The sequence below is a fragment of the Quercus robur genome, chromosome 10 (genome assembly GCF_932294415.1).
Source record: "Quercus robur chromosome 10, dhQueRobu3.1, whole genome shotgun sequence".
NCBI lineage: Eukaryota > Viridiplantae > Streptophyta > Magnoliopsida > Fagales > Fagaceae > Quercus > Quercus robur.
In genome coordinates this window covers 42,054,208-42,074,483 of record NC_065543.1, presented here as the reverse complement: position 1 = coordinate 42,074,483, position 20,276 = coordinate 42,054,208, and the positions used below count along the sequence as shown (strand labels likewise).

The following is a 20,276-nucleotide window of genomic DNA, read 5'->3' as shown; positions in this document are numbered from 1 at the left end:
GGAATGGCATAATGGTCTGCCATGCCCCACGGTGGAAGGAGTACCAGGTGGGAGCATAGTTAGAGATTCATAACATTTGGTTTCTATATACGCTCTTTTTTTTTTTTTGTCTCGTGATTCCTACCTCTAACGACGCTCTGCTTCAATTCAATGGTTCTGCAGACAGACGTTACACAAAGCCTAACCTTAGGTTAGTCAATAAGGCGAGCTTGGATAAGGTATTGAGAGCCGAGATACACGTGAACGAAGCTAACGGCCAGCTCCGGGCAGGACATTTGATCCTTGGCTATACCCCCCTATCATCCGCTTTCCAGGCGCCGAAGTACGTTATTAGAGCCCGCGATCCTCAGCTTCACCGTATCAGTGTTGCCTATACAGGGTTCATAGTCCCAGAAGGTATTCCACTTCCCCAGTATACATCCCGTACCGGGCCTCTTTTCGTGGCCAAAGTCTCGGCAGGACCCTCTTCATCCCAGCTTACCCCCCGAGAAGAGGAAGTAGAAGAGAGAAAGGAAGAGGAAAAAGACGAGGAAGAAGTTGTAGAGGTCTCTGAAACCTCGGACGACTTTGGGATTTTTGGTCAATCCATAAACTCCGGGGAAGATCCTGACGAGATGGGGATATAGAGAAAACCTCAAAGAAGCTTGCTGGAGTTGATGGAAGGTCAGCCGGGGAAGAGTGCGCCGGCAAAATCAACACAATCCTAGGCTCCATCTCTTCCCGCTAGGTCTCCTCCTCTTGCTCCTCGCCAGCCTCCTCGTCAACCCCCTCAGCCAGTTTGTCCAGACACTGCTGAGTTAAAAAGGCGCAGGGAGCAAAAGGGGAAGGAGGTGGCGGACATCGGCAAGTCTCGTCCTACTCGCGAGGAGGATACCTAACGAGCTACAAAGCAGCAAAAAACCAGGCACCAAGTTACGCGGGGCCAAGAAAGATCTGATTCCCAACTTTCAAAGCCATAAGCATGGTTGCCAGCACCTATGCACGGTGGGGAGCCCCTGCGAGATGATGCATCTATAAGGGACTTCAACGGCGGCATAGGGTACCACGTAGCCTCGGCCATAGAGGAAGCCTTATTGCTCCCAAAAGATATGGCCGAACTAAAGAATATGAGGAAGAATGAACTCATCCTCGACAATAAAAGATACTTGGGCATGGTAAGAGGTTGACTTTTTTGCTCTTTCCTTTCACGATCGTTAGTCACCAATATGTACTTTTCCCTGACTATAGTGTTAACCTCTTTTCTACAGATTATCCAAAATACTTTCAAGGTGGATGAGATGCTCAATATTTGCTCCGATCAGCTAGAGGATGAAAGAAAGAGATGGACAACGGTTGTACAGACCTTGTCCAAATTTGAACAGGACTTGGCCGATGTAAAGAAAAAGTTACGTGCTGAAGAGCAAGCTTGCAAGAGCGCCGAGTCGGCACTAGAAGGTTATCAAAAGCAAGCCAAGGACCAAGGGAACCACTTGCGTGAGACGAATGCCAAACTAAAGAAGGCTCAGGAACAAGTCCTAGTTCTTAAGAAGCACTCGAAGGAAACCCAAAAGCTAAGGGAGCGAGCTGAAAAGTCCAGGGAGGAAGCCAAGAAAGCAAAAACCGAGGCCGAACGGGCAATGAATGAAGCTGAGCAGAGAGGCTATGAGGTTGGTATAGCTGAGACTAAGGAGGCTTTGAAGGCCGAGGTTCCGGCGGTGTGCCGTATCTACTGCGCAAAAACTTGGGATGAGGCCCTTAACCGTGCTGGGGTGGAGGCTTCATCTGAGTTACGTAAGCCAGAGAACGTATTCTATCCTGAGGTGATCCGTCCCTCAGTTCTTCTACCCCATCAAGCTGAAGCTCCTCCTTCAATCGTTAACCCCAATGAGGAGGTTTTGCCTTACAGTTTCCCTCCCTCTGGCCAGCCAGAATCAGCTAAAGGGGGAGTTGCCCCTCCATGAGCTTCCTCGGACAAGACCGCAACTGCTTCGGAGGCAGGGACGGCCTCCCAAAATTTTCAACAGGATTTGGCTTCCACAGTCTTGCCAACTGGGGGCGTTATTAGGGATAAAGGGGAAATCACTACTTCGGAGGCAGACAAATCTGCCAGCCAGGACCCGAAGATCCAATTCAAATTGAAAAAGTAGGAATTGTTTTGTAGTCTAACTAGAAATTTAGTAAGGACTCTCATATTTATTTTCTTATCGCTCTTGCTACTTTATGTTATTCTTGTACTTGTTCCCTGTGTTACTGTAATCTGGATGGGTTCATTTCAACTATCTTTTGTTTACATGGGGCAATTCTATTTATAAACATCGTCAATTGGCAATTAAAAATAGATGATGAACATTAATACAACGGGGTCTTAGGAAGACGTTTTAGATACACACGTATTCTTTCCAATCAACTGCAACTTTTTATAAAAGTTCAAAAACTAAATACAATTATGCCTCCAGTATTTCGATTGTACATTAAATGACGTTCATAGATTCCTCTTTAATACTTTAATAGATGTTATAGGGCGTTAATTTCCACTAAGTTTGTGATCCGAGGACCTGCCACAACTTAGTTACTGTTCAACACTTCAATACCTATCATAGGATGTTAATTTCCACCAAGCTTGTGATCCGAGGACCTGACATAACTTAGTTTCTATTTAACATTTCAATACACATCATAGGACGTTAATTTCCACCAAGTTTGTAATCCGAGAACCTGACATAACTTAGTTTCTGTTTAACATTTCAATACGCATCATAGGACGTTAATTTCCACCAAGTTTGTGATCGGAGGACCTGACATAACTTAGTTTTTGTTTAACATTTCAATATACATCATAGGACGTTAATTTCCACCAAGTTTGTGATCTGAGGACCTAACATAACTTAGTTTCTGTTTAACATTTCAATATACATTATAGGACATTAATTTCCACCAAGTTTGTGATCCGAGGACCTGACATAAATTAGTTTCTATTTAACATTTCAATATACATCATAGGATGTAGGAACACAGGATGTATGGCTAACGTAAATTAAAAGAAAAACTTGAATTGAAATACTTTTATTAATAATAATACCTCTTGAGATTATTTACATTCCAAGGATGAAGTACAGCTTTTTCATCTAGGTCTTCCAGATAATAGGCTCCTATTCCGGCTACAGAAGTGATCCGATAAGGCCCCTCCCAATTAGGTCCCAATTTTCCCCAATTTGGATTCTTGGTGGTCTCCAGAACTTTTCTCAGCACCAGATCTCCTACGGCTAACGGCCTCAGCTTCACATTACTATCATAGCCTTGCTTGAGTTTATGCTGGTAGTAAGCTAGTTGAACCATCACGCTCTCCCTTCGCTCTTCAATCAGGTCCAAACTTTTCTCCAACATCGCATCATTACTGTCCGAAGAGAATGTACTGGTCCTTAACATTAGGAATCCAGTTTCCAGGGGGATGACGGCCTCGGCCCCATAGGTCATGGAAAAGGGAGTTTCCCCCGTTGAACGTCAAGGTGTTGTTCGATATGTCCAGAGAACATGCGGCAATTCTTCCACCCACTTCCCTTTTGTGTCATCCAGCCTCTTCTTAAGCCCATTGACTATTACTTTGTTAACAGCTTCAGCCTGCTCGTTCCCTTGAGGATAAGCCGGAGTGGAATATCTGTTTCTTATACCCAGGTCCGAATAGTATTGCCTAAAGGCATTGCTATCAAATTGAAGCCAATTATCCGAGACAAGAGTGCGTGGAGTTCCAAATCGCGTGACAATGTTCCTCCAAATAAACTTCTTAACATCTACGTCTCTGATGTTCGGCAAGGGCTCAGCTTCGACCCATTTAGTGAAGTAATCTATGCCGACCAACAGATACTTCTTGTTTCCTAGGGCTTTAGGAAAAAGGCCGACAATATCCAGCCCCCATTGAGCAAAAGGCCAAGGGCTGGATAGAGGGTTAAGAAATCCTCCTAGTTGATGGATATTTGGAGCGAATCTTTGGCACTGATCACATTTCTTTACATACTCCTGCGCTTCCTTCTGCATATTTGGCCACCAATATCCTTGTGTGATGGCTCGGCATGATAGAGACTTTCCCCCTGTATGACTTCCACAAATGCCCTCATGCAATTCTTCTAGAATTGATTCTGTAGTCTCAGGAGGCACACAGAGCAGGTATGGCCCAGAGAAGGACCGTTTGTATAACTTTTTATCCTCAGATAACCAATACCGAGGAGCTTTCCTGCGTATTTTCTCAACTTCTACCTTCTCTTTGGGCAATATGTCACTTTCCAGGAATTTCAATATGGGATCCATCCAGTTCGGCGGTAGATTGGTTTGATAGACTTAGCAAACATCCTTTTCTGGTAAGGTGGGGGTACACAGGTCTTCAACAATGATCACCCGAGGAAAATTCCGTACCGAGGAGGTGGCAAGGGTTGCCAAGGAATCAGCGTGAGTATTTTCACCTCGGGGAATATGCGATAAGTCGAAAGACTCAAACTTCGTTTGCATACGCCTAACCCTGCTCAGATACCTTTGCATCCTTGGATCCCGGGCCTCCAATTCTCCTCTCACCTGGCCGACTACCAATCTCGAGTCCGAGAATAATTCCACTACCTTTCCGCCCATTTTTTGGACCATACTCATTCCCATTAACAAAGCTTCGTATTCTGATTCGTAGTTAGTTGCCGAGAACCCTAACCTTAATGACTTCTCGATGATGACCTCTTCGGGGGATATCAATACTAATCCCAATCCTACTCCCCGTTGGCTCGCTGCCCCGTCCACGTACACCCTCCAAGAGGAACCGCCTTGTGTGGATATTAGGCTGACCGATTTTTCATCCATGTGGTCTTGCTTCATGTTAACTTCTTCTGGGTACTCGGTGAACTCGACCACCAGATCGGCAAGGACTTGGCCTTTCACAGAGGTACGAGGCAGGTACTTGATATCGAAGGCACCCAGAATCATGCCCCACTTAGCAATTCTTCCGGTGTAGTCCACACTTCTTAGTATGGACTTGAGGGGTAGCTGGGTCAAGATAACCACAGTATGGGCTTGAAAGTAATGTGGAAGTTTGCGCGTTGCATGGACCACAACCAAGATGACCTTTTCTAATGACAAGTATCTCATCTCGGCCTCATGAAGGGATTTACTTACATAGTACACTGGCTTTTGGACGCCATTGTCTTCTCGTATCAAGACGAAACTAACTGCATGAGGGGCAACCGCCAGATAAGCAAACAATACCTCATCCACCTCAGGACTAGACATGATAGGCGGCCGGAACAGGTATTCTTTCAACTGTTGGAATGCCACAGCACACTCCTCGGTCCATTCAAATCCTTGCCACTTATGCAATAGGGGGAAAAAAGGACGACACCTCTCAGCTGACCTGGAGATGAACCGGTTCAAAGCAGCAGTCATTCCAGTCAGTTTCTGCACTTCTTTTGGATTCCGAGGTGCTTGTAAATCGTTAATGGCCTTAATCTGATCTGGGTTAACTTCAATTCTTCTATGGGTCACCATGTACCCCAAGAACTTTCCAGAACCCACACCAAAGGAGCATTTTGAAGCATTCAAGCGTAACTTGCGTTTTCTCAGTATCGCAAAGATACTCGTGAGATCTTCCACATGCTCAGACACCACTTTACTCTTCACAACCATGTCGTTGATATAAACCTCAATACTTCTACCAAGTTGTGGTTCAAACATTTTCGTCATCATGTGTTGGTAGGTAGATCCGGCATTTTTCAAACCGAAAGGCATCACCTTGTAATGGTAGTTCCCAATTGGGGTGACAAAAGCAGTCTTTTCCTGATCATCCGCGGCCAGAAGTATTTGGTGATATCCTTGGAAGGCATCCAAGAAACTCATCCTAGGATGACCCACGGTTGCATCCACCAGCTGGTCTATCTTCGGCATGGGAAATGGATCCTTTAGGCAAGCCTTATTGAGGTCCGTGAAGTCCACGCACACCCGCCACTTTCCAGTCTTCTTTTTTACCACCACCGTATTGGCCAACCATTGAGAATAAAAAACTTCCTTGATAGCCCCAGCCTGTTTGAGCTTGGCCACTTCACTCCTAACTGCCTCGGCGTGCTCCTTCGATGGTCGTCGAGGAGGCTGCCTCCTGGGAATAACGGCGGGATTCACATTGAGTCGATGACAAATGAAATTTGGGTCCACCCCTAGGGCTTCATACGGATTCCATGCAAACACGTCTACATTTGCTCGGAGGAATTCCAGCAACCTCTCCTTCTCTTGCAAGGGCAACTTAGCCCCAACCTGGAAGAATTTTTTCAGGTCACCAGCAACAATTACCCTCTCCAAATCTTCACACTTTACCTCATCGGCTGGTACATCCAAGTGTAATGCTGGGGGCTTTAATTGCTATAATTCATTGTCGGCCGTAGCCAAGGTTTCTCCTTCTGGCCGATGCTGTATAGCCGCTACTAGGCATTGCCGAACAGCCGCCTGGCTCCCTACTATTTCCAACACTTGGCCTCCGGATGGATACTTCACTTTCTGATGCAAAGTAGACGAGACCGCTTTAAGGGTATGAAGCTAAGGTCTGCCCATAATAGCCGTGTATGGAGAGAAAACGTCTACAACAATAAAGTCCACCTCCACCACATCTGTACCTGCTTGCACGGGCAATCTGATCAATCCTTTGGGAGCGACCATCCTTCCCTCAAAACTTACTAAAGGGGAGTTGTAGGTTGTTAAATCCTCTTGCTTCAGACCTAGCCCCCTGTACAAGTCTGGATACATTATATCCACAGCGCTACCTTGGTCTACCATCACCCTTCTGACATCGTACCCACCAATTCTCAGCGTGACCACCAATGCATCATCATGGAGCTGTATGGTTCCAATCATGTCCTCCTCCGAAAAGCCTAGAATCAGGGGGACACCCACCCTGGCTCTCTTCGATGCTTGGGAATGCTCCTCGGCCGAGGGTCGGAACACTGACAGTACCCTGGAGGGGCAAGATCCAGTCCTCCCTGGGGCTGCAAAAATAACGTTAATCGTGCCCAGGGGAAGTCTTGAAGAAGCGTCCCCACGCATCTCTGAGCCTGCTTGACTTGCCCTACCGCTGGAGTGATGCAAGAGTTGCTTTAATTTCCCCTCTCGGACCAACTGTTCCAAGTGGTCCCATAAATTCTTGCAATTTTCCGTCGTGTGCCCATGGTCCTGATGATAGTGGCAATATAAGTTCGGGTTGCGTTTCCTAGGCTCTCTCGCCATCTTGTTCAGCCATTTGAAAAAGGGTTCATTCTCTACCTTCTCCAAAACCTGCTGCACTGGCTCCCGAAATATCGCATGGACCACCTAGGTGTCCGCAGAACCCGACTGCCCAACAAAGTCCTTCCGGGGTCGGTTATTGTTGTAACGGTCCGACCTAAAATCCCTCCTCTCCTGAGGGATTACCTTGGCCTTCCCCTTTCCCTGAAGTTGATCCTCCTCTACCCTTCTATACTTATCTATCCTGTCCATCAACTGGTGTACACTGGTAACAGGTTTACCCGTCAGGGATTTCCTTAAATCGTGATCGGCTGGGAGGCCAACTTTGAAAGTGGTTATGGCCACACCATCGTTCTTTCCTTCTATCTCATTAAACATTTCCCAGTATCTATCCGAATAAGTCTTGAAAGTCTCGCCCTCTCGCATAGACATAGCCAACAAAGATCCCAAAGGCCGAGGAACCCTGCTGCATGTAATAAAGCAAGCGCCAAAAGCCCGGGTCAGTGTTTTGAAAGATTCAATAGAGTTGGCCCTTAAGCCGTTGAACCATCTCATCGCCACCGGACCCAAACTCAATGGAAAGAACTTGCACATCAAAGCCTCATCCCTGGAGTAGATAGCCATTTTCTAGCTAAAATAGCTTACATGTTCAACCGGGTCCGACCGGCCATCATATAGGGAGAACGTAGGCAGATAGAATCACCGGGGAAGAACTGCATCGTCTATATTCCTCATAAAGGGTGATTTGGAAATTTGGCTCAAGGCTTTGTTCATGGCATCGTTACCCAAGCCCCTACCAGGTGGACTTCTGTGCCTACGTCGATGGCCGCGCTCCTCCTCATAGGAGAAAGTCTCGCTTGGCGGAGTTCTTGATCTCCGCCTATAACTAACTCCATCCGACTCCTCGGATGATGGTTCAGAGCAAGGTGGAGAGCGTTCCCGCCGGGCATGACGCAACTCACTCTTCAAATCGGCAATCTCACGTTACAGATTCCCGTCATGCTTTGCGTGGGAGACATGACTCTTCCCACGAGAGTGACTTTTTGTAGTACGAGTTGTGCGTACACTCCCCTCACGGCCTTCTCTCCGTTCGGGACTCCTATGGGGATCACCATGCTGGGAGCCCCTTGACTCTGCCTGGTGCGGGTTGGCATCCTCCTAATGCGGTCCCGCCACGTAATGATGTGGACCTGCTTCCTCCATCGTAAACGTTGCACCGGAAGTCTCTTAAGTTAATACAAGCTCTTCCCACAGACAGCGCCAATTGTAAGGACTCAATCCGTAACGGCCCCAAAATGATATTGGGTTCCTACGTTAAAAGGCCCAAACAATATAATTTGTAGAGCGTGGGTGTTCAAGAACTAGATTAACTTCTCTAAAAATAAAAAGATTCAACCTCACGTTTATAGATGGATTAGAGCCGATATAATAATCTGTTTTTCTTTGGATCAAATATAGTTTTGTGGTTTTCAAGCTCTCTTCCTAAGTGTTCTCTTTGTTTTCTTTTTTATGTTCCGCCTCCCTTCTGCATGCCCTCCTTTCCTGTTATATACCGCCCTCTTTATTCCATCGTCACCACACACGTGTAGGTTGGGTTCAGGGGATCTCTTTCTGTCCCATCTAACACCTTCTAGAACCTCTTTCTAGTAGCTGTAAGGCTGCTTCATCACTGTTCAGACATCACTTCCACATTAATGCGGCCAAAGAGTTGGTTGAGAGGCAATTAATGCGGAGGCAGCTGTTACCGTAGATATTTGTTTGCCTTCTCTCTCTCCCACCTTTGGCCCCTTATCCCACCTTGAGTGGTGACGTAGCTCCGAGGTATGTTTGTAACCAGATGGCGTCCTGATCGTCCTCGGATTCGTATTGCCAAGAAGGGTTTTGTCCTCGGACGAATACTGAACTCCCTTTTCATGATATTCCCTCTTCCCTTCGTTTGGTTACCCCTTTAATCTGATATGGGCCTCCTCGGGCAGGTTTGCCTCCTCAGATGGGCCACAGGCCCAATTAACTTGACTTTAACAACTTTAGTGACTGACCGGCCCCCACATATATATATATATATATATATATATTAATGGCATTATTTTCATATGCCATTAGCACCTAAATTTTCATACCAAGATTCAATTTTGTCTTTTGATTTCTTGTACTAAAAAAACATAAAGGAAGTATGAAAATTTGGGAGACATATCAAGCTTTGGATTCAATTTCTACAAGTTTTGCATTTCATTAGAGATTAGTGCACAGCTTGAGGAAGAGTGTTGGAAAGTATAATTCACTTTCCATGTTTTTGAAGAGCAAATCAAGACATTGATTTCAAGAGAAACATGAGATTGATTGGTATAGAAAATCGTGGGTTTGAGATAATCAATATGCAATTTAAATTCATTTTTTTTCTATTGTACCCCTCTTATCCCATGGATGTAGGCCACAAAACCCAAACCACATAAACTTTCATGTTTTTCTATCTTCTCTTTTATTTTCTTCTCCACTACGAATTTCTGCAATGGTTACTTTAATCTTTTTCTTTTTCTTTCTTATTTTATTATATTTTTATAACAAGTCTGGAAATTGGAGAATAACATAAAAAATAGTAGTTTGGCAAGTACAATCTTATCAATAACAAAATTACATATCTAGCCGAAGACAATAGATTGGAAAATTTGTTGCATTTGTCATGGTAATATTAAAGCAATATATTACTCTATTTTATAATTTTTTTAAAAAAAAATTAATGATAAATGATTATTAGTAAGTAAAAATATGAGGGGAATGAATGAAAATAATTACAACTTATAACTTAAACAAATTATTATAAAATAGTTTATGTCAAGTAATTCACAAATCACATATACCCAAAAGGAGTCCGCAATAAGTAGGCATAGAGAATCATAGATGAGCACAAATATATAGAGCTGTATTCCAAATTAGAATTAAAATCCAACACTAAAATTAGTTGGCGTCTGCATTTGCCTATTTAATTCACCAAGTCAATACAGTGTCTCGTAGTCAGTGAAAACAACTTCAAAGCAAAGCCTCAAGGAGAGAGATTCACATAGAGAGAGAGCAAGAGAGATTTAGATTTATTAGAATATGGGTGGTTGGGCTATTGTGGTGCATGCTAGTGCTGGTGTGGACCCAAATCTCCCACCCCACCATCAAGAAGAGGCAAAACAACTTTGCAAACCACTACTTTGCAAAGTTCTGCCTTACTTCCATTTTAGTTCTATTCTTCTACCTTGGGTAACGATGATGATGATTGTTAACTCCAGCTGTGTTGGTTTGATGAGTACAACTTGTATAGACATTTGTTTGGCCATAAAATTTGATTGGGCTTTTCTCTTATTTGATAAGCAATTGATATTATTGCTCAAAGTTGTAGTTGTGGTTTTTTGTATGTGGGTCTATGAGATCGGCTTGTTCAATTTTGTAGGCTTCCTGGCATGTGTGGAATGATAAGGTTGTTTCACTTAATCTATATATGTTTTGGCACTACAACTTCTTTATTCGATCAAATTAAAAGTTTGAGAATTTATTTATTTTTAGTGGTGCATTTATACTTGATTCCACCTAAATCATTTTTGAGTACTTTTTATTTATTTTTAAATGACAATGCTAATATATTTTCTAGTAAGAAAAATATCAGACGTATATTAGACTAAGCTATGTACATATTAGACTAATGAGTAATAGTTTATATTACTTCCCATTCTAATATATTTGCAAGTAGTTTTGAAATTACCTTTTTTAATATGGCTCTAGTTTGGTTTCCTCAAATAAATCATATTTAGATGATATAATTTAGGCATTGGATAAAGTATAAGTTTTTATCTATCTAATCTATGGAAACACATATATATTAGCTTGCAAGTTGTTTCGAATGATTAGTAGGTTAAATGTATTTACCATTTTTCTCCTCCTGTCATACTAAAAGTTATTTTGAATGAACTCTCATTTGAATCAATCAGATAACTACAAAAAAGATAAGTTATAACAGTGGTCTTTTTTGTAACACTTGTTTATTGTAGTGGATTTTCAAATGCTACTATAAGCCTTTTGTAGCAGCAATTTTTTTGTAACCACTACAATATACTCTTTTTTTTTTTTGGTAGTGGTTTCCCAACTGCCCCCTTTATTTTTTTGGCTTCTATAGGTGTTTTCTAAATACAAAATTACTTGGTTTAGTCCTTTTTGTTTTTTTTTTATTTTTTATTTTTTACTCCAATGTAGAAAACTAACACCCTAATGACCAAAATAACCCTAAATACTCAAAATGACAAAAATACCCCTAGAACTAAAAAAGACCTCAAAATTACCAAAATACCTTAGGAGTGATTAAAATGAACCCAAAAAAAAAAAAAATCCCTACAATCACTAAATGATAAAAATACCCCCAAACCATAGTATTACTACTATTATCTAGTGGTTTAAACTATGAAGATGTTTAAGCCACAACAATCTTAATAGGGTGTCAAACAACTATTAAAAATGATTGCACTTTCACATTTGTCATTGTACAATAAATATGCTTACATCTAGAATATATAAATGACTTAGTTAATATATATTAAAATGTTTAAAATTTTGCTAAATGGTATAAACTCCACCATTGCAAACCCCTGAAAAAATCATTCACATGGATTGTATACAAATGAGGAAATCTATGTGGATTAAATAATGTGTTTTTTTAGTTTTTAATTAAAAAAATAAACAGTACCCAAAAAAAAATGACAATGGAGTTAGACATGCAAATCTAAATAATAAGACATCAAAATGAAGTGGTTTTGTCTGATGATGATAAGAGGTGGAGATCAAGGATAATTTACTTAATTGGCATATCCAAACCAAAATTACCAACAAAGCATCCAAACCCTATGAGCAAAGCCATTAATAAGTGCATTGTGCACTAAGTATTCCATCCCAAAAGCATCATAGTAGGCGGCTTTTTTTTTCTTTTTTCTTTTTTTAAATCTAAAAATAAAAAAGAAAAAGAAAGAAAAGACAACAATACATAATATTGCTACAAAGAAAATATTTTACTGGTAATGGTATAGCAATATCACACAACACTAGGAGGATTTGTCAAGAATAACAATGGTGTATATATATATATATATAACTAACAAAAGAGGAGGGATAGATCCCAGTTTGCAACATATTGGCCTTGATGACGCACAAAAATCATTACTGAGTTGATCATCCGCACACGCGCCAATGGGTGTACTTGAAGAACAAAAGAGAAGAACCAAACAGAGAGCACTGGTGGGGTGCCGGCCAAAGACCCTCCGAAGGTTAAGTCAGTGATAGAAGAATCTCCAGGAACTCAAGAGTGCCAAAGTTAGGGAGAATTCACATACCTCAAGAAGGTTAGGGTTTGCTGTTTATATAGTAGCGGAGGGCTGACCTGAATCTCTTGATATAGGGGAATTTCCTAATAGAGAGAAGAATCCCAAGATCTTGGGGATCCTCTTGGTCGTGGTGTGCAAATTATTTCCACATGTAGGGACATATGAGTGGGTCCCACGCTAATCTATGTGGAACACTAGGGCATTGGACTGTCGGGAATGGGGTTGGATTGGTATCTTACCCAACTCGACGATCCTTGGGATCAACAACTCCCTTGGGATCGACTATAGGTACAAGCCGACAACCAAGCAAGGATCGTTTGGCATCCCATGTTGATTGATAAAAAATTATCCTCATCAGGCCTCACTTCTAATTTCCTATTCATAAGATGAATGGATTTTCCACAACACAAACAATATTGGAGTTGGCTTTTAAAAAAAATTTTAAAAAAAATGAGAGTTTAATTAAAGATAAATATGTGAATGGATCATCTATTTATCTTTAATTAAGTTTTTGTGTGTATCCTAAAAATTGCTAAAGGGTAAGAGGAAAAGTGGATAATAACAATTAAGTTCATGTTTTATAAAAAACAAATTATGTAATTTGGTGTAGGCATGTAGCCACTTGGCTCGACCACGGTTTTAAGCCCAATTTAAAAATTCTACAATTTGGTGTAGCCACTTAGCGCAACAACGACTTCTAATCCCAACTTATACACACACACACACACACACACATATATATATATGATGTGATGATATGATGTGATGATATAATATGATATAATTTCACTTTCCATTCATGAAATAGATAAGTTATCTTTTTTATATAGATAATGTAGATAAAAGCAAATAATTTTAGCTCTCGAGACTATAAAACATATGGAACAAAATTGAGCTTTGAATTAACTACAATCGTAACAATTAGTCTAAAATCCTGACAATAAAAATAAAAAACTAAAAAAAAATCCTAATAATATGAGTAATATAAATCTATTTTTTATACCTCCTTTTATTATTATTTTTCCAAAATATTGTTTTAAATTAACCTTATAAAAAATTAAATAGTGAATAACCAATTTTGGTAATAATAAATGAGTGTACAACTATGGTTTTTTGAAATTAAAACCATTTATGATGGCCATTATAAAAATATAATAGTATGATAATTTTATTATTTTGATTAAAATTACTTATACAAAATAAATAATAACATAATTATATGAAGGTGGGAAAATTCCACTATTCAAACTCCATTGTCCTTATTGTTGAGTTGTTGCCATGAATTTCGACCATAGTGAGGCCAAGTGTAACATGGTGAGATCTAGATGTATTTAATATATATAACAAATTTAGTTAACTGACAATAGACTACAAACATTGACATTGGCCTAAAGGTTAGGCCCAAATTTTGATAAGTGAAACTCATGTGGTAGGTGAACATTGATTTTTGTCTAGTGTTAGTAAATAACTGATCAAGGTAATAAGTGTCCAAACATGAAATGAACTTCAATTTGTATCTAGTGGTAGTCAATCACTGATCAAGGTAATAAGTGTTCAAACATGACATGATCTATTAGCTCTAGGTGTAGATGGTGGTGGATTGGAACAGTTACTGAAATCAATATTTAGGAAGACAATTGGCTCCCACTTTCTCATGGTCAGAAAGTATTCTCCCCACGTTCTATTCTACCCTAGGAAGCATGGACACAGGTATGAGTATGACACACAAGGGTGGAACTAGTAATTTTCCTTTAGGGGAGTGAGTTATAATACTGATACATTACACACACACACATATCGTTGAAGGGAACTTATCATTTTTTAGAATATGATGATTAAATAAATGTTGTTTAGTTTGATATTAGATATGTGCCCAAAAAAAAAAAAAAAATTGATATCTTAAAAAAGTATAGAATAAAAGTTGATGATGAAATTCATACAATAATATTTATCTATCATCATACTCATAGTGAATTCTTAAAATTTTCATTTGCAGTATAACATGATACGGCAGGTATGACATTAGAATGACACCTAATATGAAGGAAAATGTTTCCTTCCAGACTAGTTTAAAGAGAAGCCCTACAAACTTTGCTGATATCTTTTTATTGGATGTGAATTTTGAAAAGCTAACCATTGGATTTCATGTTCTCTATGTCCTTAATAGACATGTAAAACTTCATTCAAATCTAATTTTTTTTAGTATTCGATCAATAAACTTATTTTCTATACATAATTTTAAATCACAAATACTTAAAATTTAAATATTTGATTGATAACATAGCTGTTGATCTTTGATCTTTTTGGAATTTTACAAGCATGGAGAATATATTAAGAACATACAATCTAACAGTTAGATTTTCAAAGCTCAAATCAAATAAAAAGATATTGGCAGAGTTTGAAGAGTTTTGGAGAGAAACCTTTTCCTAATATGATATAGGTACGACATCTTAATAAAGCATTCATACTTCCTAGATTCTACCTGCTGAAGCTACAATATTTGATTTAATTGATTCAACCTCCAATTCGCCAAGAGGGAAATAATTTCTCATTAATTCTATTTTCTCCCTGTTTTAAGATTTTTTTTTTTTTTTTTTTTTTTTTAATAATCATGTCTATCCCTTTGAATTAATGTTAGAAAAACCTCAAGACTCTCTAGTTTGGACAAGTAATAGATTATGATTTTTTTTTTTTTGGAGGGGGGTGGGGGGGGTTCAAAAGTTTATATTTTGTTTGTTAAGCTTGTACTAACAACATAACTATTTGAACAAATCTATTAGATTAGAATATTTCTCCTAGTTAGACTTGTGTTCTATGTAATGACGAGGTTGAATCCACCTCTCACCTATTGTGGTATTGCTTTTTTACGCAAGCTGCTTGGTTTCAAGATTCTGTTTGGAATTCCTTGAAGTTGCCAACCAAAACTCACTTCATTGATGTTACGGAATTAGCTTCGCAAAAATTGAAAACTTCAAACTTTGACATATTGTGTCTTGCAATGATGTTATGGGATTACAAGATCAATTGTTGATTGTTGAAAAGATAATCTCAAAAGCTTTAAACTTATGGTCCAGAGCTTCTCTAATCATGCTAGAATTCATCAAAGCAAAAAACAAATCTGTTTTGGGATCAAGTACAAGAAATCTATACTCACTAATTTTTTTTAAAAAAAATACAAAAATGGAAAAAAGTTGTACAAATGAGAATGACTAAGTATCTTTCATCTATAAAACATAATGATTAATTCTAAATATATTATTTATAATAAAAAAGTAATGTATAAGCTTATGTATTTTAAATTTTTATTAATTAGTTGGTGTAATGAACTATTTTAATTGATCAAATTAGTTACGTTATACTTAATCTATATATATATATATATATATAACCGAAGCCTTTGCTGGTACCACAATTTTCCACGTCAGCACAATATTTAAAAAATAAAAAATAAAAAAAAATTTCCATGTCATCACAATATTTAAAAAATAAAAAATAAAAATAAAAACATTATAACTCCTCAAAACCCTAGCAACCTTACCCCTCTCTCAAGTTAAGAAATATAAAGCCACGGTTTCTACAAACTCTCAAAATAAAAACATTATAACTCCTCAAAACCCTAGCAACCTTACCCCTCTCTCAAGTTAAGAAATATAATGACTACATTTTATTTTCTCTCATGCTCTCTAACGATCTTGACATTTCCTGATATCAATAAACTTTTGTTGATTCTTATGTAGAAAGTATAGTTTTACCCGACAAAGCCAACAGTGCAGGTACTAAGGAACAACCGAACAAGCAAGTGATGAGCAAGTAAGATGCATTTGGCTCTTTATTTTTTATTTTTTTTATTTTTATTTATATATATATATATATATATATTTATATATATATATATATATATATATATATATAAAATTCGTTCTTCTTATGTATTTGGCTTTCATTATAAGTTGGATATGATTATGAATATTTATCATTCTTCAATAAACTTTTGTTGATTCTTACGTAGAAAGTATAGTTTTACCTGACAAAGCCAACAGTGCAGGTACTAAGGAACAACCAAACAAGCAAGTGATGAGCAGGTAAGATGCATTTGGCTCTTTATTTTTTATTTTTTATTTTTTTTTATTTTTATTTTTATATGTATATATATATATATATATATAATTCATTCTTCTTATGTATTTGGCATTCATTATAGCATTCAAGATCTACAACGCACAGTATAGATTTTAGGTTATAAAGTTCAGCTTTTGTAAGGTTAGTTTTGTTTATATATTAATTAACACATAGTACTTTGTTCACCATTGAATACTCATATAATCAATTTCCAATTCAGTGTTCAAGAATTAAACCAAAATTCTAACTGCGCTATCATAAAATATTATTATTAGTATGAATTTTATGGAGTTGCGGTGTTCAAAAATTAAACCAAAATTCTTTTAAATTATCTATAATATTTTGTCTTCCAAAAATTTTCTCTTTGATTTTAGTATATTGTGTTTCTTAAGCTATAGAGAGATTTTCTTTGGTTTCTGCAAACTCTCTCTCTCCAGATGTAGGAAACCCTAAATGCACGGTATAGCATTCAAGATCTACAACTCATGATATAGATTTTAGCTTATAAAGTTCAGCTTTTGTAAGGTTAGTTTGTTTATATATTTTGATAGAGAAACATGTTCAATGTGGTACGGCTTAATAATCGCATTAATAGCCAATAGTTAATACCATTTGCAAATTCAATTCATGGAGTTGCAATTTTCATTAAATCGTTCTATGGCTTGAAGCACTTGCATTTTAACAAATTGGACATGTCTTTAAAGTCCTTTTATTTCTTTGGGGAAAAAAAAAAAGAAAAAAAAAAATTGCTCATAAAGATGTATGCACGTGATCTACTTCCCTTTGCTTTTAGTGAAAGATTAAATGTACGCCAATGTTGAGATCAACCACTCTAAAAAAATAGTCTGTGCAATCATAAAATATTATTATTAGTATGAATTTTATGGAGTTGTGGTGTTCAGGAATTAAATTTTAAGGCTCAGTTGCACAATATGTGTAAATTCTTCAGAAGTCTACTTTAAATAGTAAGTCAATGTGTCTCTTACATTTGGTTATTAGTTAGAATTGTTTTCAAATGATTGTACCAATAAAGGTGAATGTGTATAAATTTTTTTTAACTATCTCGTGCATCGCATAGGTTAACGACTAGTTATAATAGTTTTCCATTGGTATTAAGTGTTCAGCCCATTGGTCATCATTTTGGACACTTACCTTGAAAAGGTGGGTTCTAATCCTACGGATTGGAGAAACTTTTGTAGAAGGAGTCATAACACCAACTCACAGGTGAGTCTTTAAACCCTTCTTTCTTTCTCTCTCACTTCATCAATTTTCTTAATCTCCAATATTTTTTTTACAATTTTCAAGAGAATTTGCTATTTCCTCCAAATCTAAGAGAGTGAAGACTAAAGAATAACTGAGTATGGTTTTTAACCATTACTCCCTAGGTAAACATCATGATTTTTAAACTACTATGCATTTGTTATTAAATAAATAAATATTATATAACATATAGATAAAATAAAATAATTTTAATTTTAATTAGTTATTTGATTAGATTTTTTTATGCATTTTATGATCTGTTGAGACTTAGCATTTTTTTTTTTTTTTGATAAAATGAGTAATGACTAAATTGAGACTTAGTTTTTACTTTGAATATGTGCATGTGATTCTTAAATTTCATGAATATATACTAATTTATTCAAATATTAGTGAAAATTATTCTTTTTTCATGATTAATTACTAAAATGTTTTGTAAAAAAAAAAAAAAAAAAAGTCTTTTTGGGACACCAAAAAATACAATGAAAAATTCTAGAAGTCTAATACAACTGTAGGGATAAGGGCCCGAAATAGTATATTGGGTTTTGGGCCTTGGGCCTTGTTCGAGGACATCTATAGGTCCGAGGAGAAGTGAGTAGTTGTTAAACATTCCCAATTAAAGTCTCAAATATGGGGAACAAATGAGAGGTTGTCCAAGGAAGAACTACTCCTCAGATATGATGAATACAGTTCACAATATGTACTCCATCTGTTAGTGTAATCCTCCAAGAAACTCCAATGATAGAGACACGCTTCATGTACATACGAGAAGGAAGGAAACCTAAAAATATCTAAGGAAAAACTGCCACCACCACATTAAATACACTGCAGCTACTTTTCTGGCTACATTTATGTGGAAAAGACCTCTAGACAGTAGTACCTCGGCTACCACAACTTACACAAAACCAGAGAAGGTGTCTAATGAGACAAGTACTCAAGTAATAAGGGTTCGGATATTCAACAAGTGGATGGTGAAGATGATCCAAAGGAGGATATATAAGGTGGGAAACTCTTCATAACAAAAGGAGAAAAAAAGAAAAGAGAAAGAAGGAGGGAGAGAACACTGTAATAATCCAAATTGTTTCTGTATTCAACCGTGATCAATACATATAATTACAATATTCTCAGACTGAAAGTCTTTTGATATCAATACATCCTGTCTGTACCTGATTATCATTTAGATCTGTATTAGCCGTTGTTCAAATCATTAAGGCCTAATTCTTTGATCGACTCATTTCAAATCTATTGTATTGGGCTCATTGAACCGAGATTCCATATACTTTGGGCTTGGGCCTCAAATCGGGACCCTACAACAACTATTTGGCACACTTAACAACAATTCGTGGACTATGATCATTATCATCTCACACAAATTTACTCTCAACAATTCAGTTTGGAGCAATAAAATGTTTTTTCCAAGAGCCATTTGTTATATTCTCTAAGATTTGCCTATATAGTTTCACAAACACAAATATATGGTTTATTGTATTCCAAGAAACTAAGACAATACATTGAAATATAAAAGGAGACCAAGCTTCGTTGTTAGAGTGACTTTTGGTGTGCTTCAAAGGGACTATTTATAGTCTTAGTCTTTATTGTAGATTGTCTACAATTATTTTATCCTTGTCTTATCTTAAGTACCAAACAATATTGTTTATACTTTTATTTTATTTTATTTTTATTTTATTTTTGGTAAACGTTTATACTTTTATTTGGCTATTTGGGATTTCAAACTTTGAATTGTAAGGCTTTATTTCTTCATTTGGATCAATATTATTAACTGTGGGGTCGGGAAATTTGAGATCCTAGCCCACTTTACATTCAGGGCCCAAAGCCCAGACTGAGGAGCCCTATTGCCGAGGACGTATGATGAAAGCTCCAAAAAGGCCCAAGAATGCGGCCGAGGACGATCTCACGCTCAACACCTCACAAAACACCTGAAGAAAATGACAAACTCAGTACAGGGGCAGGGAGGTATTGTGCAAATCAGCTTCCTTCAACCATTCAAATTAGTTAGTTAGGCACGTTTTCAAACAATTTAGAAAACTAACATCTCGAGTTTTTGAAACTCGAGATCCATATTAGAACTCGAGTCTTAAAGACTCGCTTTATATCTCCAGTCTTTAAAACTCGAGTTTCATGCAAAAAAAATTTAACCTATAGTGGCGTTTTTAAGACTTACAGTGACGTTTTAAAACCCTATAGCGACGTTTTCCTGCAAAAAAAATTTTTTTTATAAGTACAGGCTTAAGGAGTCCTATAGTGGCGTTTTTAAGCCCTATAGTGACGTTTTATAGACCTATAGCGGCGTTTTTTGCAATTTATGAAAATCGA

At 37.8% G+C, this 20,276-nt stretch overlaps 3 protein-coding genes across 3 annotated transcripts; all 3 read right to left on the bottom strand.

The window, feature by feature from the left end:
- Positions 1 to 4,311: 4,311 nt before the first annotated feature.
- Positions 4,312 to 5,682, bottom strand: LOC126704181 (uncharacterized). Its single transcript, XM_050403206.1, has 2 exons — positions 5,501 to 5,682; positions 4,312 to 5,362 (listed from the first exon to the last, which is right to left on the bottom strand). Exons 1-2 carry the CDS (start codon positions 5,680 to 5,682, stop codon positions 4,312 to 4,314), a joined length of 1,233 nt encoding a protein of 410 aa, XP_050259163.1.
- Positions 5,683 to 6,534: 852 nt separating this feature from the next.
- Positions 6,535 to 7,218, bottom strand: LOC126704180 (uncharacterized). The gene has a single exon (XM_050403205.1). It carries the CDS (start codon positions 7,216 to 7,218, stop codon positions 6,535 to 6,537), a length of 684 nt encoding a protein of 227 aa, XP_050259162.1.
- Positions 7,219 to 7,302: 84 nt separating this feature from the next.
- On the bottom strand, positions 7,303 to 7,839 carry LOC126704179 (uncharacterized). Its single transcript, XM_050403203.1, has one exon. The coding sequence runs from the start codon at positions 7,837 to 7,839 to the stop codon at positions 7,303 to 7,305; it is 537 nt and encodes a 178-aa protein (XP_050259160.1).
- Positions 7,840 to 20,276: the final 12,437 nt, after the last annotated feature.